Source organism: Manis pentadactyla, chromosome X (assembly GCF_030020395.1).
Source record: "Manis pentadactyla isolate mManPen7 chromosome X, mManPen7.hap1, whole genome shotgun sequence".
Lineage (NCBI taxonomy): Eukaryota > Metazoa > Chordata > Mammalia > Pholidota > Manidae > Manis > Manis pentadactyla.
The window spans coordinates 122596263-122622134 of record NC_080038.1 but is presented as its reverse complement, the minus strand read 5'-3'; the positions used below and the strand labels follow the sequence as shown (position 1 = coordinate 122622134).

General features: G+C 36.4%; 1 protein-coding gene across 11 annotated transcripts in view; it reads right to left on the bottom strand.

Annotated features, from left to right (window-relative positions):
* Positions 1–25872, bottom strand: part of THOC2 (THO complex subunit 2) — a 123627-nt gene that overhangs the window by 60828 nt on the left and 36927 nt on the right. For all 11 annotated transcript variants that reach the window (XR_008995266.1, XM_057495930.1, XM_057495931.1 and 8 more), the window contains exons 8-12: positions 20899–21065; positions 10141–10233; positions 7829–7984; positions 7158–7330; positions 5731–5926 (exon numbers count right to left, since the gene is read on the bottom strand). Coding sequence is in view for 10 of the 11 variants with exons in the window: in XM_057495930.1 (XP_057351913.1) it covers positions 5731–5926; positions 7158–7330; positions 7829–7984; positions 10141–10233; positions 20899–21065 (785 nt within the window). In the remaining variant the exon portion in view is untranslated. The remainder of the gene's footprint in view (positions 1–5730; positions 5927–7157; positions 7331–7828; positions 7985–10140; positions 10234–20898; positions 21066–25872) is intronic.

The following is a 25872-nucleotide window of genomic DNA, read 5'->3' as shown; positions in this document are numbered from 1 at the left end:
CAAACACATGGAGGCTTAACAACATGCTCCTAAATAATCAATGGATCAACAATCAAATTAAAATACAGATCAAGCAATATATGGGAACTAATGACAACAATACAAAGCCTCAACTTGTGTGGGACACAGCAAAAGCAGTTTAAGAGGAAAGTATATAGCAATCCAGCCATATTTAAAGAAGGAAGAATAAACCCAAATGAATACTCTAAAGTCACAATTATCGAAATTGGAAAAAGAACAAATGAGGCCTAAAGTCAGCAGAAGGAAAGACATAATAAAGATCAGAGAAGAAATAAGTAAAATTGAGAAGAATAAAACAATAGAAAAAAATCAATGAAACCAAGAGTTGGTTCTTTGAGAAAAAAAAACAAAATAGATAAGCCTCTAGCCAGACTTATTAAGATACAAAGAGAATCAACACACATCAGCAGAATCAGAAACGAAAAAGGAAAAATCACGACGGACCCCACAGAAATACAAAGAATTATTAGAGAACACTATGAAAACCTATATGCTAACAAGCTGGGAAACCTGGGAGAAATGGACAAATTCCTAGAAAAATACAACCTTCCAAGACTCACCAAGGAAGAAACAGAAAATCTGAACAGACCAACTACTAGCAACGAAATTGAAGCAGTAATCAGAAAAGTACCCAAGAGCAAAACCCCCAGGCCAGATGGATATACCATGGAATTGTATCAGACACACAGAGAAGACATAATACCCATTCTCCTTAAAGTTTTCCAAAGAATAGAAGAGGAGGGAATACTCCCAAACTCATTCTATGAAGCCAGCATCACCCTAATACCAAAACCAGGCAAAGACCCCACCAAAACAGAAAATTACAGACCAATATCCCTGATGAACATAGATGCAAAAATGCTCAACAAAATATTAGCAAACCAAATTAAAAAATACATCAAGAGGATCATACACCATGACCAAGTGGGACTCATTTCAGGGATGCAAGGATGGTACAACATTCGAAAATCCATCAACATCATCCACCACATAAACAAAAAGGACAAAAATCACGTGATCATCTCCACAGATGCTGAAAAAGCATTCAACAAAATTCAACATCCATTCATGATAAAAACTCTCAACAAAATGGGTATAGAGGGAAAGTACCTCAACATAATAAAGGCCATATATGACAAGCCCACAGCCAACATCATACTGAACAGCGAGAAGCTGAAAGCTTTTCCTCTAAGATTGGGAACAAGACAGGGTTGCCCACTCTCCCCACTGTTATTCAACATAGTACTGGAAGTCCTAGCCAAAGCAATCAGACAAAGCAAAGAAATACAAGTCATCCAGATTGGTAATGAAGAAGTCAAACTGTCACTATTTGCAGATAACATGATATTGTACATAAAAAATCCTAAAGAATCCATTCCAAAACTACTAGTACTAAGATCTGAATTCAGCAAAGTTGCAGGATACGAAATTAATACACAGAAATCTGTTGCATTCCTATACACTAACGATGAACTAGCAGAAAGAGAAATCAGGAAAGCAATTCCATTCACAACTGCATCAAAAAGAATAAAATACCTAGGAATAAACCTAACCAAGGAAGTGAAAGTCCTATACCCTGAAAACTACAAGACACTCTTAAGAGAAATTAAAGAGGACATTAACAAATGGAAACTCATCCCATGCTCTTGGCTAGGAAGAATTAATATCGTCAAAATGGCCATCCTGCCCAAGCAATATACAGATTTGATGTAATCCCTATCAAATTACCAACAGCATTCTTCAACGAACTGGAACAAATACTTCAAAAATTCATATGAAACCACCAAAGACCCTGAACAGCCAAAGCAATCCTGAGAAGGAAGAATAAAGTGGGAGGGATCTCGCTCCCCAACTTTGAGCTCTACTACAAAGCCACAGTGATCAAGACAATTTGGTACTGGCATAAGAACAGAGCCACAGACCAGTGGAACAGAACAGAGACTCCAGACATTAACCCAAACATATATGGTCAATTAATATATGATAAAGGAGCCATCGACATACAGTGGGGAACTGACAGCCTCTTCAACAGTTGGTGTTGTCAAAACTGGACAGCTACATGTAAGAGAATGAAACTGGATCACTGTCTAACCCCATTCACAAAAGTAAATTCGAAATGGATCAAAGACCTGAATGAAGCCATGAAAACATAAAACTTTTAGAAAAAAACATAGGCAAAAATCTCTTGGACATAAACGTGAGCGACTTTTTCATGAACACATCTCCCCAGGCAAGGGCAACAAAAGCAAAAATAAACAAGTGGGACTTTTTCAAGCTGAAAAGCTTCTGTACAGCAAAGGACACCACCAATAGAACAAAAAGGTATCCTACAGTATGGGAGAATATATTCATAAATGACAGATCCGATAAAGGGTTGACATCCACAGTATATAAAGAGCTCATGCACCTCAACAAACAAAAAGCAAATAACCCAATTAAAAAATGGGCAGAGGAGCTGAACAGATAGTTCTCCAAAGAAGAAATTCAGATGGCCAACAGACACATGAAAAGATGCTCCACATTGCGAGTCATCAGAGAAATGCAAATTAAAACCACAATGAGATATCACCTCACACCAGTAAGGATCGCCACCATCCAAAAGACAAACAACAACAAATGTTGGCAAGGTTGTGGAGAAAGGGGAACCCTCCTATACTGCTGGTGGGAATGTAACGTAGTTCAACCACAGTGGAAAGCAGTATGGAGGTTCCTCAAAAAACTCAAAATAGAAATACTATTTGACCCAGGAATTCCACTTCTAGGAATTTACCCTAAGAATGCAGCAGCCCAGTTTGAAAGAGACAAATGCACCGCTATGTTTATCGCAGCACTGTTTACAATAGCCAAGAAATGGAAGCAACCTAAGTGTCCATCAGTAGATGAATGGATAAAGAAGATATGGTACATATACACAATGGAATATTATTCAGCCATGAGAAAACAAATCCTACCATTTGCAACAACATGGATGGAGCTAGAGGGTATTATGCTCAGTGACATAAGCCAGGCGGAAAAAGACAAGTACCAAATGATTTCACTCATGTGTGGAGTATAAGAACAAAGAAAAAACTGAAGGAACAAACAGCAGCAGACTCGTAGAACCCAAGAATGGACTAACAGTTACCAAAGGGAAAGGGACTGGGGAGGATAGGTGGGAAGTGAGGGATAAGGGGGAGGGGAAGAAAGAGGGCATTACGATTAGCATGTATAATGTGGGGGGAGGCACAGGGAGGGATCTGGAACACAGAGAAGACAAGTAGTGACTGTATAGCATCTTACTACACTGATGGACAGGGACTGTAATGGGGTTTTTGGGGGGGACTTGGTGAAGTGGGGAGCCAGTAAACATAATGTTCCTCATGTAATTGTAGATTAATGATACCAAAATACAATAAAAAATAAATAAATTTTAAAAAATTTGACCAGCTAATTATTAAATGGCAGATCGAATATTTCAGTAGCCGAGGTATTGATATAAAACAGCTGTTAAATTTTCTAGGCAGTTACTATTATCAAAAATCAAAATTAACATGGAAGGAGCTAGAGGGGTATTATGCTCAGTGAAATAAGCCAGGTAGAGAATGACAAGTATCAAATGATTTCACTCATCTGTGGAATATAAGAACAAAGCAAAAACTGAAGGAACAAAACAGCAGCAGACTTACAGAACCCAAGAATGGACTAACAGTTACCAAAGGGAAAGGGACTGGGGAGGATGGGTGAGAAGGGAAGGATAACGGGAAAGGGACATTACGATTAGCACACATAACGTAGGGGAGGGTACAGGGAAGACAGTATAGCACAGAGAAGTAGTGCTCTATAGCATCTTACTATGCTGATGGACAGTGACTGTAATGGGGTATGTGGTGGGGACTTGATAATGGGGGGAATCTAGTAACCACAATGTTGCTCATGTAAGTGTATATTAATGATACCAAAATAAAATATATATATATACATACATACACACACACACACACACACACACACACACATATATATATAAATCAAAATGAGATGCAATTACCAAACATTGGAGAAAACTGCATTTGTGCTTGTAACAATTTCTAGTCTTTTGCCTACCTTGTTTTACAACTGAAAATAAATTACGTATTCTTTTTAGCTTTAAGACCTTGGATTAGGCAAAGATTTCTTAGAATACAAAAAGCAAACCATAAAAGTACTGCTAATTTGGAATTAATCAAAATTAAAAGTTTTGCTTTTCAAAAGACAGTTCATAAAATGAAAAGGCAAATCACACTGAAAAGTAATAATAGAAGACAACCCAGCTAAAAATGGGCTGCAAATTTAAATGGACATTTCAATATAGATGATTGCAAATGGCAAAAAAGGGCATGAAAAGATGTTCAACATCACGGATCACCAGGGAAACATAAATTAAAAGCACAACAGATACCACTACACACCCATTAGAATAAATAAAATTTAAAAAGACTGACAATACCAAGTGTTGATGAGGATGTGAAGCAACTGGAAGTCATATACATTGCTTCCAGGAATACAAAATGATACACACATCTTGGAATAGTTCGGCGAAACGTTAAATATACACTTATCTGTATGGCCCAGCAATCCCATTCCTGGGGAAACAAAAGTGCCCTCAACCCCCAAAGACTTGTATAAGAATATTCACAACAGCTTTATTTATAATAGCTCCCAACTAGAAACAATCCAAATGCCCATCAACTGGTCAATGGATAAACTCTGGTACGTCTATATAATGAAATATTAATCAGCAATCGAGGAACTACTGACCTGTGCAACAACTTGGACGAATCTCAAAAGCATTAAGTGGAAGAAACCAGACAGAAAAGAGTATGCTCTACAGAACTCCATTTACATGAATTTCTAGAAAAAGCAAAACTGTAGTGACAGAAAGCCTACCAGTGGTTGCCAGGAACCAGAAATGAAGGGGAAGGAATTGACCAAGAGGGAACTTCCTGGGGTGATGAAAATATTTAATGTCATCATTGTGGTGGTAAACACACATGTACACATCTGTTAAAACTCATCAAATTATACACTTAAGATGAGTGAAGTTTACTGTATGTCAATAATAACTCATAGCTGATTTAAAATAAAGCAGCACAAATGGTTACTCTTAGAGTAGTGACCACAAGGGAGTACAAGGAAAACTCTGGTGCACCAGTACTGTTGTATTTCTTAATCTGGGTGGTGGACACGGGTATTTCGTTTGGAAAAAGCCACTGAGTTGTACAATTATGATTTGTGTACTTTATTTCAGTGAAAAGCTTACTATAAAAATTAAGGAATGGGTCCTCCTCAACAGTTTGGACTTCATACAAATCATGGCAATGATTCAAAATTGCAGCTAAGAAAATAACTGAACAGAAGAAAAGCAAGAGGAAAGAACACTGAGTTAACCACTAATTATAAGGGGATTCAAAAGCAATCACTTGTCCAAAGCATATTTTCCTATGTGGGGGACCACTAATAATCTAACTAAATTTAAGTTTTATATATCTATATATGTCTATATTTAGATATATACAGAGAGAGAGATAGAGAGATAGGACACAGTGGACTTTCCCCAAACTTTAACCAACAACCTTTTTTTCTTAAGTTCATGTTCTTTTTAATTCAAGAGAAATACATAACACAAATAAGCTCAGAACATGTTCACTCCACAAATTAGTTTTCTGCTTGGAAAAAAAGACTCTTACTAACCTCCTTCATAAATGATTTGCCTATGCGCACCACTTTTGCGAATAAAATGGGATCATGAGAAAGATGAGGACCAAGGTAACAGAACATACTGAAGACATCTCTCCTCAAGTCTTCAAAGCTCTCTGCTTGTTTTGGTGCTCTCTTAGTTTGCAAAGCATTAACAGGTGAGCCTTTAGCACCTTTAGGAACGCCAACTCTATAAAAAGAAGTAAAATTCATATTAATACTATTGAATAGCCCATTTTAAATTAATACAGTCATATTAATAAGTAAAACCTTTCTTGCTCATATTTACTTTCTATATTTCAACTGTGCCTAACTTTATTGTACCAGATAATTTAACTAGTAAAAAATACAAAACCAATACTCATTTGAAAAAAAATCAAGAACTCAGAGGAGAACACTTCAAATTAACTGCGTAAGAAAAGGAAATCAGAAAAACGCAAATTTCAAGTAACACTTATACATATGAATTTGTTTTTAGTTAAACTTGGCCAGTATCAGGAATTTGAATATGGGCATGGGGAACAAGGGATGGATGTCAGAAACACTGGAAGATGAAACAGAAAAAAATGGTAAAACAACACTGACTTAAGTCAATAAACATTTCTCAATCTGGGTTCCACTAGCTAGACTGAGTATGAGGTAGGTGGTGGGAGGGAAGGTGAGCAGCATAATGAAAGAGTGTGTCACACTAAAAAGCACAGCATGCCCAGAGTTCTCACCTGCTGAGCAGGTGTCCCGCTGTGGAGTCACAGGGGTCACTCTCTGAGAAGAAGCCTTCATGGTCCACAGCCCAGGTGGCACTGAAGGCAGCAGCCAGCAGCTATGCACGAGTCACAAGGCTGGGGCTTTTGAGGCAGGCTCTGCTCTGTGGGGCTGAAGCCAGAGCTTCTGCCAATACTGCTCCTAAGTATCCTGCAAGTAGGCTGAGGACTAGAGGACTGGTCGACACAGTAACTAGGGATGATGAGAGAGGCTGCACTAGCAATTTCCCCAACAGCAGCCTAAATGCCAGGAAAGATAAGGCAAGCAGAGAGGCAAAGTCCTCACTCAGAGCCACTCAACCCAGGATAGAGGAAAATACACTAAGTAAAAACCTTAGAATTCTCTACCCCTCAGACAGGAGGAAAAGTAAAGAACAGAAGAATGGAGTTTTCACTCTCAATGGAACAAACTCAACCTAAAAGTCTAACCTATACTTCTTAGACTACACTGCAGCACACATTCTGTAACACCTGATATAGACATTAGGAGACAAGTCACTAATTAACACATATCAAACTGATACACTGAATAATTTGTATCTTCTGATAAAACATACTAAAGTATATGCTTGGTTTGAAGAGACACGATAAACATGCAGTTTTTTTTATAGTCCTAAACTAATTCTACCTCAATGAGTAGTAAAGCATACAGTAACATACCTTCGGTAGAGTGGCTCAATAGTTATGTGAATAAGCTTGCAAATAGCAAGGGCTATTAGCTTATGTGAAGCTGCATAGTATGAAGGCATCTGATCCATAATGTTCTGTGCATGCAGCCAATCACCAATCTTTAACAAGGCTTCCAACAAACCAAGTTTTTGGTTGTCAGGTGGCTAAAAATAAACAATTACAGTAAGAACAAAGACAAGACACCAATAAATCCTGATTTTTTTTATTTAAAAAAATTGAGCTAAATAATACAACAATGTATGTCAACAATGGCTGCCATTCATGATAAATGCAATGGTATTTTCCAGGAACTACAATCAAGTTTTTTAGCAACTGAAAAAAAAACAGGATCTGTTTTTTCATTTAGCAAACACAGTGTGACAGTTCGTAGACTAGGGATTATATTACACTGTACTTAATGTTCTGTGCCACAGCAAACTAGAACTCATTCACCTTTGAGAACCCCTTGGGACTTAAGAGACAGAGCACAAATAAAAGTCACAAATACATTTGTGATTTTACTTAGAATACATTTTGAAATGTATGTAAGAAATCAAACCACCTTTTTTCAACACAATCAAAATTAATAAATTGTTCATTAACTAATTAAATAATTCTAAATCCAGAAGACAATGTTGATTTTACTAGAATGAACCACATACCTTCTCTACTTTCTCCTCTTCTTTTTCCTTTTCTTTCTCTCGCTCATCAATTTTTTCGGAAGACAATACAACCATTGTAAGTTTTCTAACAATTTGCTTAGCTTCCACAATTTCTCGTTTGTGTTCATCCATAATGCAATTATCAGCTGGAAGAAGCTAAAAATGGTTCATTAAAATTTCATATAACAGCTAATACTATTTGCACATAAAAAGCAAACACTACACTCAATTGATAAAATTGTAAATAACAAAGTCCAGCTTATTCATGACCATGATAGCCCTTCTAAATAAGTTTCTTTCCATTATATTTTTTAAATCTAATGAAGAGCTTAAATTTTGTATACCTTTTAACATCTGGTAGCAGTTCGAAGTTTCATGTTAACACAATGCTATAACAGTGATGCTTACCACTGAGCTTGGTTTACCCAAGAAATGTATACCTGTTCCATTAAAAATATCAGATTATCCCCTCTAAACGACAAACTCCAAATTAAATAAAGTACTACAAACAGATACAATTTGGGAGAGGTGAGCTACTGAATTACGTTAACAGCATAAACTTGATTCCTCTAAATGAAAAATCTCAAGTAGAAAAATTATAAACAATTTGACATCTCAGTTGTCATTTCCTAGATAACTATATCACTTAAGTCACAAACTAGTTTCTAATTTATTACAAACGAAAAAGTAATGTGTATAGCTGACCCTCCATCATGAAAAAGGATTGAGTATCTCAAATACAGCCATCTTGTATGCGTGGAAGATGGTTAATGTGGACATTTCATAAAGTAACCCAGACACAAAGAAAAATACAGCCAACAATCCATTATTTAGTAGTTTCTGCTTGGCACTATGGTGAGCTATAAAAGTGTACCTGCCCCAAGAAATGAATAATCTAATTCAGTAGCTAAATCTAATGCAAAGTAAACCAGCAGCAAATAAAAAAAGGCAACAGTGAAATAATAAACTACATATTGTAGACTTCGTCCCATTAGTCAAAAGAGGGGGTGGAAGAAGTCACTATAGACTGGTACAAGGAGTTAAACAAACTTTTGTCATTCATTATGCTCTCCACTGCTCATTCTTTATGCCCTCTATTTTTATTGTTTTCCTATATATCTGCTGTAGGTCCCCATCTTTTATATAGAGTACTGCCAATTGTCTCTAAAATTTCTCATTACAATGGATGAACTTTAAGCTTCTTAAATTTCTATTTCTAGTTTTGTCTATTTGGGGAATGTATTACTAGGTGCATATAAAGTTACAACTGCCATATCTTGCTAGTGAACACAAGTTTATTATGAAGTAATCACAGTTCAGCCCCAATCTATTTCTCCATCTTCATTTCCCCTACATACCACCCCAGGGTCCAATGACTTTGAGCTTCCTGATGTTCCCGAGGTGATGATAAGGCCCTTTCAAACCTCCTCCTTTATACCCAGTTAATTTTACTTACAAAGCTTCCTACCTTGTAAGCTTAGCCAACACCTACACATCTATCAAGATCCCAGTTCAACATCACTAGTTTGGAAAAGCCTTCCAACATAGAGAGTCACTATCTATTCTAAGACCCAACAGCACTCTGTGAATACCTCCAGCATAGTACTTACTATATAATGCAAAATGTTTCTCCCTTGCTAGACTATGACTGCTTCCAAGGTAAAGACCAAGTTGTAGTCAACTCTGTAAACCACAGTACATGATAAGCAAGAAAGTTAGAAATGGACTGCAAAAGCAGTGAAGGTTACGTCAGCTTTGGACAAGTTTAAGTTCATAGATATCCTAGCACACAACCTAATAAAACAGTAATTGCTATACTACAAACTTAGTTTTATTTAAACTGACAGGCTAAATTGTTGCTAAACTAGAGGTCATCAATCATAATTTCAAACATACTCTTCTAGATCCCGGATCCAGCAATTCATCCTGAATGCCTAAAATTAACATTTTGGGGAAAAGGAACAAGTATCTAGGTAATCCCATATTTCCTGTGATTTATGTATAATAGAGAAGTTTAAAACCACACTGTTTAGAATTTGGCTTCTCCCCCATGAGATATGCCTTGATGACAATTGAGAATGTCATATCCAACTTTGAATCCTGCAAGGATGATTAAAGTATCTGATTTCCAGTTTGTCAAAGCATTAAATTGATTCCCTTTATAAAGTAAACACAAAGCAATAAAGCATAAGGGCTTCAAAAACTAAGACGTGAAAGCCTAGGGCCAACCTTGGAGTGCTATAAAGGCTGTCTACTCCTCCCTGCACCCCTGGAATGGACAACTAAATATTATTAGCAGCCTATTGACTTACATGTACATAAAGATCATCTAAATCAATAAGATTAAATTGTAGAAGTACTGCTGCAACTCTGTATAAAGATGAAGGGGTCTCTCCATTTGGTTCCTTGAAAAACAAAAGAAAAGTTTCTTCTTAGTGCATAAAATACAATTAAAATCATATCCTCTACCTACCAATAATTAAGAACAAAGAGACTAAATAACTCTAGGTTAACAATAAGCTTCATTCCTCTTCCTGATCACACATAACATCTGAATCCAGGACAAAGATACTTATGTCAACATCCCTTTTCATATTAGAACATCTTCTAATGAGCATGAGGAAAGATTTCAAAAATGGATACACTTTACAATGCACGCTAATAGTTTAATAAAATCTGGAAATTGAATAGAGTAACATTTTATACTGCATAATATTTAGTTTGGGTTTCTGTTTTTGTGTTTTCTTACCTTGCTTTTTTAGGTGTTCTCAGTGGAGATGCAGATAGACTAACAAATTGGTAAGTGCAGAACTTTCTGTGTCTGCTTTAATTTTTTCTCCCTATTCTTTTATTTCTTGGTTTTGTGCTATGTAAATCAGCAGATTTCCCCTTCAAAACAGGTCTCTATACATATTACACATGGATAAATCAACATTTTAAAATAGAAATGGTCAATTCTAGGCCAGCCCTGCAGACCCTACATAGAAACAAGGATATCTGAATGCTGTCAGGAAGACCTTTCCCTAATTTTTAAACTGCTTGTGGTCAGATGAATGGAAGAGTGAAGTGAGGACAACTGGCAATTACTAAATGGCCAAATGAAAATAAAAAGCAAACAGTAACAATATACTGTTTCCTTCTCAAAACTGAAAATGAGATCTTTGTAAGACTTCCCCCACAATTGTGACAGGTGTTTTGCACATACCGTATGAACCTAAAAAAGCAAATAGGTTTATCATAAAAAAAGGCATTGTTCTACTATATTTTTTAAGACAGATAAGAGATGTCATCAACTTAACAGTTTAATTCTAAACTTTTGTACATGGTTACTTAGTATCAAAACATTTTCCCATAAAAACAAATGGTAGTCAGGATTTCAGAGCAAACCTACAAAAGCTCACTACCTGACCTGAATCCACCAGGTATTATTCTCATTATTTCCATTATCTCTATTTAAATTGGTCACCACAAGACCCCAGCTCCCAGCCATACCTCAGCTTCCATACTCTGCTCCTGATACTGCTCTGCACAATCCTTGTTCTGTCCTGTCCATCCCACCTTTCCACATTCTCAAAAAACTTCCATGGAATCCTGTGGAATTCATGACTCATCCTCAGCAAAACCCCCTATATCTGAACCTCTCCTCTAAATGTCCTCTCCACCTTCATGCCTGAACAGAGCCTAGCACTCTCTAGGAACACCACTCCCACTGTAACCTGGTGGCTATTTTCCCCAGGCCCCACACTACTAGGCCTGGAGGTGAAGTACGAGTCATCTTTGCTTTTTATAGTTGTTGTCAGTCTATTTTCTTTCCCTGCACCTTCACGAAAACCCACCCAGCTTTGGATTTATCAATCACTACTGCTGTTAACTAGTTTAATTCCACCATAGTCAAATAAGATGTTTTGTACAAATGTACTGAGACTTACTTTGCCATCCAAGGGTCTTCCCTGGAGAATGTTATATGTGCAGTTAAGAATAATGTGTCATCTTTTGTTAGGTAGAGTGTTCTATATATGCCTGTCAAGCCTAATTGGTTTATAGCGTGAAGTCTATTTTGCCTGATATTAGAAGAACTACCCCAGCTCTCTCCTGGATGTTATTTGCATGGGATACCAATGCCCACACTTTCACTTTCAACATATTTGTATATTTGTATTTAAAGTGAGTCTTACAGACAGCATAAAGTTGGATCATGCTTTCTTATACATTCTATCAAACTATGTCTTTTTTATTACAAAGTTTAATCCATTTACATTTAAAGTGTTATAGTTTACCCTTGAACAACACAGAGTAGGTAGGTTAGGGGTGTTGAAAATCCACACATAACTTCTGACTCCCCAAAAATATAACTACTAATAGCCTACTGACAAGAAGCCTTACCGTTAACATAAACAGCTGATTAACATATTTTTTGTTATATGTATTATATACTGTATTATTACAATAAAATGTTTTTTTTTCAAATTGTCACAAATCTCAAAAAAATTTCCCAATATATTTATTGGAAAAATTCCCCATGTAAGTGTACCTGCACAGTTCAAACCCATGCTGTTTAAGGGTCAACTGTACTGACAAGGAAGGCTTTCTGCCATTTTGCTATTTGTTTTCCATGTCTTACATTATATTTTGTCCCTTATTTCCTCTAGTATTGCTTTCTTTGGTGCTTGTTTTTTTAGAATGTACCATTTAGTTCCCTTCTCCTTTCCTTTTCTGTGTGTTCTTTAGTCATTTTCTTAGTGGTTACCTGGGATATTACAATTAACATTTTAAACTTGTAATAACATAGTTTGAATTAATACCAACTTGGTTTTAATACTAATAAAAACTCTATGTAATAGTATATAGAAAGCACATACATATCTCTATCCCTCCAGTGTTACACGATGTATGCCAATTACATTTATAATTCCTGTTTTATTCCTCTGTCTTTTAAATCATATAGGAAAAAAGGAAGGCCTACAACTAAAAGATACAGTAATATTGGTTTTATATTTACCTATGTAGTTAACTTTACCATTGTTCTTTATTTCTTTATGTGGCTTCAAGTTACTATCTAGTGTCCTTTCATTTCAGTCTGAAGGACTCCCTTTAGCATTCTTGTAGGGCAGGTCTACTAGTCCAGCTCATAATCTCTCATTTTTGAAGGGCAATCTTGTTCGGTATAGAATTCCTGGTTGTCAGTTTTATTATTTTAGCATTTTATATATGCCATCCCACTGCCTTCCGAAGAGAAATCGGCTGTTCATCTTATTGACAATCTCTCATATGCAATGGGTCACCTCTGTTTTGCTGCTTTCCAGATTCTCTGTCTTTTGATGATTTGACTAAAATGGGTCTCAGTGCAGATATCCTTTGAGTTTATCCTGCTTGGTATTAATGGAAAGTCTTAGATGTGCAGATTCATCTCTTTCTTCAAATTTGGGAAGTTGTCAACCATTATTTTTTCTGTCCCTTTCTCTGTCCTCAGCTTTTGGGACTCCATAATGCACATATTGGTACAGTTGATGGTGTCCTATAGGTCTCTCAGGCTCTATCATTTTCCTTCATTCTTTTCGATTTCAACTCCTCAGCCTGATTTACTTCAATTGACTTATCAAGTTAGCTGATTGTTTCCTCAGCCTCCTCCAATCTGCTGTTGTACCCCTCTAGTTAATTTTTCACTTTAGTTATACTTTTTGACTGCAGAATTTATTTGGTTCTTTTTTTATGATTTCTATTTCTTTATTAATATTCTCTACCTGGTGAGACAGTGCCTTCCTGGTTTGCTTTAGTCCCTTGCCCATGGTTTCCTATAGATCATAAGCGTATTTAGAAATGTTAGTTTAACTGATCTAGTAAGTCCATCACCTGGGCTTCCTCAGGGACAGTTTCTACTAATTTCTTTTTTCTTGTGAATGAGCCATGCTTTGTTTTTGCATACCTCATTTCTTCCTGAAAACCAGACATTTTGAGGATCATGTGACAACTCTTAAAATCCTGCCCCCTCTCTGAGGGGTTTGCTGATGCTGCTTATTATGGGTTATTGTTGCTTGCTTTTTTAGTGACTTTTCTAAACTCACTTTGTAAAGTCTGTATTATTGTCTTATGTGGCTACTTAAATCTGTGTTGTTAGCTTTGAGTTTTCTTAAAGGCCTAAAGCCAAAACAAAAAGAAAGAAAAAAGTGAAAAAAAATACTCCTCTGGTCTTCGCACACTGGCTGTATTGTTAGGGCACTCCTCAACACTTGGCCAGGTCATTTGCAACTCTGCCTTAGTTTTCACTTCCCACTTGTGCAGAGCCTGAAGGTCAGCCAGAGGTAGGGGTCTTCTCAGCTCTTTTCTGAGCCCACGTTCAGTTCTGAGCATGTACGTGGCCTTTTTTTCTACAATTCCCTGGTATATGCAGGAGCTTTTTAAAAAACCTTATTCTCCCATATATCTCCTTATCCAACTCCTTCCTTTCTAGGCTTTCAAGTCTCTCTATTGCTTATGTGATTGTTGTCTCTTGCTCCAGGCTGCTAAAGCCAACAGTTGTGCTTTTAAATGCTTTTGCCAAAACTACCCCAGCCCTGGGGATAGTGCCAGTCTGGTAAAACAAAGACAGGCCCTTGCATCAGTCCTTCAGGAAGCAGCCAGACAGGTCACAACCCACAGCTCTTTGAGAATGATTCTTTGTATCCTCTGGCACTAGCAATCTGCACTAGGAATGTGGGCTTCTATTTTCTTCACAGACACCACCAATCTGGGTGTGAGGTATAGTAGGCAAGCAATTTAAGACACCACAGTGCTCTCTTACCCAAGACCAGCATCTTCTTTCTTCACTATGCCTTTGCTTCAAGTTTTTGCTAAATTCCAGAGTTCTGTAAAAGTTGACTGAGAGTTTTTGCCAATTCACTGGTTGCTTTTATGGAGGGACAGAGTTCTGGACCTCCCTACTCTGCCATTTTCAGTGATGTCCTATTGCTGCTATCTGTGGACCCCTGGTCACTATCCTTCATTTAGCAATGGCCTTCACTTCTGATTCACTGTCACTCTCTTAACTCTATTCCTTTCTTAATTTTTGGAGATTTTCATATATATGTAAGTGATCCTTCCATCAAGCTGCCTTCTCAGTTCCTTGAATTCCTCTCTTCCAAAGACCTTCTCCTCTACACTATTTCAGCCATTAGCTCCATATCCTAAACTTTAAAATTACCAATAGCTACAACCCCTCCAATATGCTGATTTCAAGTATCCACCCTCAAGTGGGTCCTTAATGCTGCTGGCCAATCATACTCTATTTTCTCTTGTCCATTCACCATCCTACACAACTATTTCCTACCCTCTTTCCTAACCTCCATACCTCTTCTTTCATCCTCTCTGTCAGAGGCTGACCCTGCTTCCTATTTCTGCAAGAAAATGGGAGCAATTAACAGGACTGCTATAAACTTTCACCACCATATCTACCCACCTACCAACAATTGTACCTACATATGCTGCCTTTCCACCTATTATTACAGATGAACTCTCTATGCTCATATTTAAAGCCAATCCATCCACTTATGCCATAGATTCCACTCTATATTACTCAAAACACTATTCCAATAATTCTCTCCTCTCTCCTACATCTCAATCATTCCCATTAGCATACATATGTTCTCTTTCCCATATTCAAAAAAAACCTCAAGCTCACATTCCCCTGCCGGCTACCACCCCATTTGTTTGTCCCTCTTTGTAGCAACTCCTTTATAAAGTTATCTATTCTGCCTCTAATTTCATTCTCCCCATTCTCTCTTAACACCACCCTAACTCTACCAAATTGGCTACTTTAGACCTCTCTTCTGATAAATCCAATGATCAATTTTTAGTCATCTCAAATGGCCTCCCAGAGGCATTTAACAAAGTTCATCATTCCTTCTTCTATCTAGCTTACAAAAAGATGCTATATTGTTTTCCTCTTATTTTATATGTTCCTGCTATACCTGCTTTGCTGGTTCCTCCTCTTCTCCCAGGCCCCTTAACATTGGCATACCCCAAGGCTCAGCCATTGATTCTCTCCTCTTGTCTCTCCATATTGAACCCTTGGTGATTTTATACCGTATCACCACTTTAAATATCATCTACATGCTTTTGACACCAATATTCTATCACTAGCCCAGTCTGTTCTCTTGGACACCAGATTCATATATCCAGTTATTTACTCAACATCTGCACTTGGATATCTAACACAACCTCAAACTTAACATGTCCAAAACCAAATTCCTAACTCCTATTCCCAACACTCTAAAACCAATCTACCTAAAATTTACCCTATCTCAATGATGACAACATCACCTTTTTAGATGGTCAGTCCAAAAAAAATATGTTAAGATAATCCTTAACTCTACTTTCTCACATTCTGTATCTAATCCATTAGCAAATACTACTGGCTCTACCTTCAAAATATGTTCAGGATCTCATTAACTTCTACTGCTACCATAACCATATTGATTCTTTGAAAACCTAAGTCAAAACGCAAATGCACACTCTTTTTGTCTCTTTTGTCTCTTTCTCACACACTCACCACTCATGTCACCATTAGAGGTGACTACTAAAGAAACTCCTTACTCTGACAGCTAGTAATTAATGGGGGAAAAACTAAAGCATTTTCCCTGGCTTTCATAGGAACTTCATTTCAGGGTAACCAAACAACCCCAGTTTATAAGGGACAACTCTTCTTTATAGAAGAATGACAGTCAATAAATGTAGAGGGCATGATAAAATTAGTAAATCAAAAATTTGGAACTGCTAAGGAAATAACTGATTTAGGAAAGGATCATCCATCTATTCTAAGACACTTAATGTAAGGCTGATGAAAAACTGGATATTCACATGGTACCAAAGTGACAAACTACAGATTACTTACTATTGACAAGGAAGGAAATATTACTGTATAATGGAGGGATTAGACTGTCACCAGTATTCTGGAATGTTAAAAGTCAGACAGATTAGACATTATGTTATATGAAATATATAGTACAACCTATGAAATATTTCTGCGATAAAACATTTCACCTGAACACAGTCAAGACTTTAGACCTAACTCCAAATATATAAGACAGGGGACAAAGAACGAATTAAACCAATCATGAAAAAGTAGTTAGATAAATCCAAAAGGCAGAGTCTTCTATGGGAATGGTCTCTTCAAGAAGTCAAAGCCATTAATGGTAAGGTGGGCACTATTCTAAACTAAAAGAGACTGATGAATCCTAACAATCAAATGTAATGTTTGGTCTTTGGATTATCGCTTGAATGAACCAGCTGTAAAATTTCAGGGATAATTTGGGAAATATGAATGTGGTCTGAGTTTACTATAATGATGGCAATCTAGTTAGATATGAAAGTGGTATCATGGTACACAGAAAAATGACCTTTTAAAAAGCACACACTAACTAACATATGTAGGAGTAAATGTTCATGACATCAGCAATACAAATAATTATTTCCAAAAAAGTATACCAACATGTTAATAAACTTGCTTCTAAGTGATGGGCTATGGGTATTTATTTCACTATTCACTCTTCCCTATATGTTTGAAAATGTTCATAATAAAGTGAAAAAGTAAAAGAGAAGTAAAATGAAAACACAAAGTCAGAGCATATCACTCTCCTACTCAAAATCCTCCACTGGCTTCATCCAGCATCAAAGTTAAAAACCTTGCACTAGGCTCTGTGTAATGTGGCTCCTCGTATTAGACCTCATTCCCTACTGCTCTGCCATTCAATCACTCTGACCCACCCACACTGGTCTTCTTGCTATTCTTCAACACATCAGGCATGCTCACACCTTAAGGCCTTTGCACTGGCAGATCTCTTAACATGGAGGTTCTTCCCCAGATTTTCTGCACATTTACTCCCTCACGTCCTTTGTATCTTTGCTTAAATCTTACCTTTTCAACAAGGTCCACTCTCTCCATTCTACTTAAAATTGCAACCTACCACTCCAACACTCCCAACCTTCCTTATCCTACTCTATTTTTGCCCCATCACAATGATCATCTTCTGACATACAATGTAACTTACTTAGAATGTAAGGATCATGAAGGCAAGGATTTCTATTTGTTCACCCCAGCACCAGAAACATTGCCTAGCACATAAGAGGTGCTCAATCATTATTTCTTAAATGAATGAATTTCAGTTAGAATAGTGCCTAACCATGGCACCACTATTACTACTATTATTTTGTCTTGAATCCAGGAATCATGGGGCTGTGATATGGGTGAGAGTGATCATCTTGCTCCTCTTTCTGATGGCAAGACAACTCCAGCCCAAGAGTCCTGGGGTACCCTCACACCTTCTAGTACTCCTTCCTTCCTGTCCTTTGTGCTGACCCTCATGTTGTCCCTAAACCCTCTATTGTAGTAATCCCTGTTAGGAAAATCAATCAAATGTGCCTGCCCAATTTTCCAAAATGGTCATGTGCTCTAAAACTGCTTATATCCCCTACTATTGTTCCAAGTCAAAACATCCAGTATGAGCAGGTTGAAACCAGAGTAAAATCACTCTCACTAACTTCACAGCGAAATAATTAGCTTTGCCAAAAAGTCTTAGCAATGGGGGGAGTGGGAAGAAGCCTGTTAATCCAAATAATTCCCAACTGGTGAGAATATGGGCTGTAGACAGGAGGAGTGAACATTTTCAGGTAGTGATAGGAAGAGGGGAGGGAGGAGTAAATTAAGGGACCAATAAACAGGGTGACCATAACTGTCCAGGAACCAATTTCCAGGGTTGTAGTCCCTAAGCAGTTCCTGATTTTTATGACTTTCCTTCCTTTACCTCCAACACCATAAAATTTCTAACACTTTTCTTCCCTTACCCTCAATGGTCCTTAAGATTGCAGATTGTCACAACAAGATAACTTGGGCAATAGAAACAACAGAATGATGTTATAATATGAGGGTTATTCTTTCTAATAATAGGATATTTCTAAATCAAGTATTTTTTGGTTGGGTATTTCTCATATAGGAAAAAGACATTCTATTTTTGAAAAAAGGATTATTCCAACATTGTCAACCCCCCCCCCCGGGATATTTTAATTCAGCCCAAAAAGTGTTACCATTATGAGGAATATTTTCATATAAAAATTTTAGTTCTAAAACTCGCATTCAACTAACAATACTTGATGTTATGCAGTGGGTTATCATTATTCACTGCAAATGATCCAAGACTTAGAATTTCCAAAGCCCTAACCTATACTCTAGTCATGCATGCTCAAGTTAAATTTCAGCTACCCTGTCGTGTCAGCAGTTGGCTTCATGTTCTCAAACCCAAAGCAATCACAGTGCCTCTTAAAATGTGATTAAATACTTGAACTTCTCTTTGCCTGTACTAACAGTGGCCTCCCTGGCTGCTGGTGAAACAGGGGACAGCTGCTATCATCAATTCTTGAACAAAGATAAAGTGCTCTTGCCCAAAAACCCTGCCGTGAGTCTTGTTTGGTATCAAAATGGTATACGCTTTCAAGTTCTCATCTGACTTCTCTTCTGCAACATCCCAAAAAATGGGAAATCAAAGATAAGCAAAGGCAGTAGGTGATATTATCATTTGAAAATCCTTAAAAAACTGTATTATTATCCTAAACTTGAGCTTCAGAGAACAGGAATACACACTCTTCATCAGGGTATCCTCAGTGCCTAGCAAAGCAACACCATTATCATAAACACTCAATAAACGAGTATTTCTTGACTAGCTAAGTACCCCAGGCAGGAAAACAAATTAGGAAAGCTATACCAACAGGAAAATGGAGGCCTTATTATGTTAAAATCCTCCATGCTATCAACAGTTATCTTCCTAAAACATAGATCACTCATTTACAATTAGTGAGCATTTACTATAGGCTAAGTAGTAAATTAATTCAGAAAAATTAGTAAAACAGAGACCTTGTCCTAAGTGGTTTATAATCTTACAAAGGATGTAGATATGTTTTATTCTAATATACCCTGATAAGTACTAGAATTCTGTGCCAAGTTTTATGAGAATAGAGATTAAAAAGTGACTAATTCCATATGGGTGAAGTGTCAGTGAAGAAATTATAGAACAAGTAGCACTTGATTTTAAAGATAATTAGGAGTTCACAAGATGAAAAGACAGGTGAGATGGTTGGGTAAGAACACTTTTCTAGTTATAAAGAACTGCACGTAAACAAAGGTTTATCCCTAGCACTGTCTTTACCTAAATGCAGGAAATGGCTAGGAATTTCTTATGACGAGAATATTAAGTTTAAGAAAATAAAATCACTAAAGATGAGGCTGGAAAGAAAGAATGGGGCTAGATTGTGAAGAGCCTTTCTACCACATTTAGAAGTTTGAATTTCATCCTGCAGGAAAAGGTTTTTGTGCAGTGTGTCAATTACATCTATTTTAGAATGTAATAGTAATAATATGAAAAATGGATTGAAACAGAAATAATCCAAAGCATAGATTTGTTAGATAATTACTACAGTGGTTTAAATGAAAAATTATGTTAAGATATGCCTTAAGAATTTACTCACATCCATAAAAAATTTCAAAGGTCACTGCGATGGGCACTATCTATTCAGTAAAATTCTAAATCAGCACAGATATCAAGGGACCTTGACAATCTAAACTGCACCTACCTTTCCAACTTCACTTCTGGTCCCTTCTTTTCCCATCTTACAATCCAGCCACATCAGATTATGTACCATGTCTTCAATCTGTTACATATATTCATACTGTCATGTCCTCCCTCTCACAGTACTTGTTACATTTGCATGGACAACTCTCAAAAAACTTCTACTTATCCTCCAAGTACCAGGTGAAAAAAAGGTTGTATCTGTAAGGTCCTCCCTGACTCCATCTCTTGAAAGGCAAATATTTATTATGCTTTCCTCTAGGCTTTCACATCAAACCATTCATCCTACTAATATAGTGCTGATCATATTGCTTTGTTACCTATCCATTTATCTTCTCTCCTCTGCTTGAATGGCTGAGCTGGAGCCAATCATTTACAAACAAAATCAAATTAAACTGTACATATAAAATGATGAAATTAACCTCTCCCTCTTTCTCCATTGATATATAGAGATACACACATACACATTTTTTTTATTACCTGATAAAACTTGAATTTGAATCCAAGAATATGACACAGTGTTTGTGGTTCACACATACTCATATAAGATTCTAATAAAGATATAAAGATTTCATCGTGTTCTGGCCTGCATTCAAACACTTCTAAAATGACATCCAAAACTCTATTGGGATCCAGATTGAAGCATCCTTCAAGAGATGAGATACACACAAATTCAAAAGTGATTATACATCATTTCTACTAAAGCCATTAACTTTCAGGGACAACCTACATAAGAAGATAAAAATGTTTTTAAAAACAACTTCTTTTATAAATTTGCTTCCCCTTCCCCACTTCCCCAGAAAAGTATCTGCATAGTTTTCAAGATCATCAAGTCTACTCCCCACATTTTACATATAAGAAATGTGACTTTCCCAGCATTACAAAGTGAGTTAGTGATAGAGCTGAAGCTCAGGATCTGCAACACTAAGTCAGGTAAACTTTCCTCTTTGCCACACTGTCTCATCAGTTACCGATTACTCTGGCTAGTGAAAGAGATAAACATTGTTAACTCTTAGCAAAATATGAAAATTAAACAATGCATTTTACAAGTTAAGCACCTAAAGGAGATTTTTTAATGTTTTATACAGAAGTACTTCAAATGTTTACAAACAGTTAAAAGATCAGATTCATGAAAGCAGAACATATTGTTGGAATCATTTTTTAGTTTATTTTACATACACAACAAAGCTACAGAACATAATTGTACCACTGATTTATACTTATAGTTTTGGGCAAGAAAGCACTGAATAAGTGCAGATGGCTACTTATTCTTGCTAATACCTTAAGGTAAGCTCAAAAGGGCCAATGGACACATATTTAATAAACCTGTCTATCAGCCACCCTACTCTTAGTAAATTATTACCTCTATTTGCATTCAGCTTCAGTTGCTGCCATATTATATTATAGTGCAGTGACACCATATATGCATTTATTTTATGAGAATACAACCATTTACACACAGCAAAAAAAAATGATAGAAATAAAAATTAAATTAAATGATACAAGCAATTCTACCCACCATTCCTCTCAATAAAATGTATACTTATGACCCAAAGTCAGCATGAGATATTAATCACCTGTGCTATTTATATCAGTTCCCAGATGTCTTATGCACTAAGCCAAATAGAATTCTAGTGTTTTAAATTACATATTTTTTCATTAGACACAACCCATACATGCAAGCTAACCACTTCACTGCAGCAAGCAAATAAACACTGGCTAATGCAGCAGAAAATAGAACTGTGTTGAACTTAGGGAGAGACATTATGTCAAACACTGTCCCTAACAGATGACTTCAGGGATTTTTCAAAGAAAATTCTTACATAACCTATTTTATAAGATTTCCAGAGTTACTCCTATTAACTCCGCAACTATATTAAATGCTATAAAACTAATGTCTGATTCACAGTATCTTGGCAATTACTTAGAAAACCAAACTCTTCAAATACTATAAGTATTTCTTTCCTCTTTTTATGAAATCCGAAGTTAAGAACACATTTTTTTTTCCATTTCACATACTAAGGAAAAAATGGACTAACACATTGATCATGTCTTACTGAAAAGAGTTCCAATTTTCACAAATTTTCCAAAAAGATGTTTACCTAAATTTCTGGGAAGAAAACGTCTAAATATTTTAGCCCTTCCCTGTATCCCCAAAAAGTATGGCTCCAAAATAACAACTGAAAAAGTAAAATAAATGTAAAAGTGACTCCAAAATAGCAATTAGAATTTTTAAATGCTACTAGAATATAAAATATGAAATGGTATAACTACTTTGTAAAACCAGGAGTTTTCTTAAAAGTCAAACTTACACCTACCATATGACCCAGCCATTTCACTCCTAGGTATTTTCCCAAGAGAAGTAAATATCTATGTCCACACAAAGACTTGTACACAAATATTCCTAGCAGCTCTATATACAATAGGACACACTCAAATGTCCATCAACATATGGATGGGTAAAGAAATTGTGGTACAGTATATTTGTAGTATATACAGTGGAATACCACTCAGGAATAACAAGGAAAGAACTATTAATATAAACATGCATGAATCACAAAATAATGATGCTGAATGAAATAAGCCAGACAAAATAGAAGATTCGCTATATGATTCCATTTATAAAAGAATTCTAGAAAATGCAACCTAGTATAGAGTCAGAAAGCAGGTCAGTGGTTGCCTGGGGAGGGAGTGAGGGGGAATGAAATAAAAAAGGAGGAAATTGGGGGGTGGGGGAGGAGGTAATAGAAACAAGCATTATCTAAGTTGCAGTGAGGTTTTCATGGGTGTATACATATGTTAAAACTCAAGTTGCACTTTAATTTGGACAGTTTATTATATGTCAATTATGCCTGAATAAAGACGGGAAAAAATGCCTCCAAGCTGCTAGTAACATTGACAATAAACATTATCAAAGTAAGATCTAGCAAATTCTCCAACCTTATAACTACTCCTACATTTACTAAATGTAAAGATTCAATCATTAAATAAAATGAATAATACTCTAACAGAAAGGACAAAAGATACACTGAATATAATTTTGAAAAAAAAATGACTGGCTTATAATTAATTACCCATTAAGCTACATATACAAAACTTGTATATAAGAACTAGAACAGCAACATGTTACATGGAAATGTTGTTTCATTCACATTGAAGTTTACATTTTTAGTTTGCTATAATATGAATCACTGACATGTTTTATTAAGCAGTATTATTCTATTGAGACTTCTATCAATGGCCTGCACTGTCAACTAACTACTAATTTCTTTGTAGGTGCAATTTAAGGCAGTAATCTAGAAGAGGCAGTATATGCACTTCTATTTATAACAGGTATCAACCTTGCATCTTTCAAAAAGAAGAACTGGCTAATGAATTTACTATTAAATGTCTCAAATGCCGTAAGTTAGTCCAATCAATTGGAGTGACCTTTGCTACGTAAGACAGAAAATGTAACCAAACCAAAGATTTTTAAAATGCTTTTTAAAACCTTACAGATTTGCTAAGTAACAGCTAAGCTATTTCATATACAATGGGACTCTAGTAACAATCAGTAATCTTGAATGTCCAAAGTAATTTTTTTCTAATGGCAGCTGTGGCAGAACATTGGCACTCTTGTGTTCAAGCATCTTAGAAGGCTTTTGTCCACCCTAACCATCAGTAGTCATGTGACCTTACGAGAGAACATAAGCTTAGCTCCCTACCTCTTCCACCAGCTACATTAAGGAATATTTATAAGCACATGTAATATCTTTATGACTTTTGAGGAACAAACAAATGAACCATATCAGAAGGGAACAAGTAGAAAAATATAGAAATGGTGAACCTGTAATGGTGAAATTCCTTCATTTAAATAAACATAAATACCTACTATATACCAGATGCTTGTGATACAGAGATTAATAAAATGCCTTCTCAAATCTTGAGGACTTCACACCTTTTGGGTGATACATCTTTGAAAAAATGCACTGAAAAGTAACTGAAGTTTCCTCAAAGATGGACAAGATAGCCACTGTATTAGAGCAAGTGATTTTAACTAGAGGCAAAAATTTAATTAAACTGACAATGGCTGTTTTAGGAAAAGGCCAAATTGAGATTCTTAACAGGAAAAAAAAACAATGTAATATTGTAAACATGATTGGGAGAGATGTCTAGCCCGTAATGTCAAATAATACGACAGCTCCAGTAACCATGTTTCTGACATAACAGACCTTACAATACAGAAAAAAACTTATTTTGAATAAAACAACATGATCTGGCATCTAGAATTCACTTTAGAAATAGGCTATACTATGGTCTGAATGTTTGTCCTCCACCTCCCCCCAAAAAAAAATCCTGTGTAGAATTCCTAATGCCCAATATGATGGAATCAGAAGGTGGGGCCTATAGCGGGGATGGCGGGGTGAAGGGGATGATTAGGTCATGAGAATGGAGCCTTCATAAATGAGAGCAATGCCCTTTAAAAAAAAGAGCTCCCTTGCCCCTCCCACCATATGAAGATATAGCAAGATGTCAGCAGCCTGCAACTCAAAAGAGGGCTTTCATCAGAACCCAAACATGCTGGCGCCCAATCTTGGGTTTCCTGCCTCAAGAACTGTTAAACATACCTTTTTGTTGTTTATAAAGCCACCCAGTCTGTGGTACTTTGTTACAGTAGTCCTAATGGACTAAAACAGGCAAATAAAAACCTATTTTAGACTATTTCTAAGAAATAGTATTTGCAAAACACTGCACATAGGATCAAGGCAAGAATCAAAGATGCTGGAGCCCGATCTTGGGCTTCCTGCCTCAAGAACTGTGAAACATAGCTTTTTGTTGTTTATAAAGCCACCCAGTCTGTGGTACTTTGTTACAGTAGCCCTAATGGACTAAACCAGGCAAATAAAAAATTATATTAGACTATTTTTAAGAAATAGTATTTGCAAAAAACTGCACATAGGATCAAGGCAAGAACCAAAGAACCAAGACACAGAAAAATGAACCTTGCAAAAAAAAAAAAAAAAATGAAAGTATAATTGTAAAAAAATTAGCAACGAGAACACCAATTGCTGACTTTTCTTTCATAGTAGAGAAAAACAACTTCTTCATAACTAGTATACAGTAAAGAAACTTCAATAAAGCAAAAACTTAAGTAGAGGAGGCAGTCAACTGGCTTCCCTTTCAAAGGGACAGCAGACAGCTAACACAGTAAGATGTTTCTAAGCTGAAGGGCCCTTATATTCAGACTGGTCCCAATATAAAATATTAATTAAGCATATTCGAGATAATGTAGTCAAAGGGGTGAAATGTCCCATAATCTGTCCAAGAATAAAATCATTTGGCTTGGGGTTTTATTTTGTGTTTAATGTTTTTGCGGTCATTTGACAAGCAACCACATTTAACATGTGAGACTCAAGAGGCAGAGAGACTCTCACCCGACCCCCAGCCAAAGCTACAACCTTGGACACCAGGCAA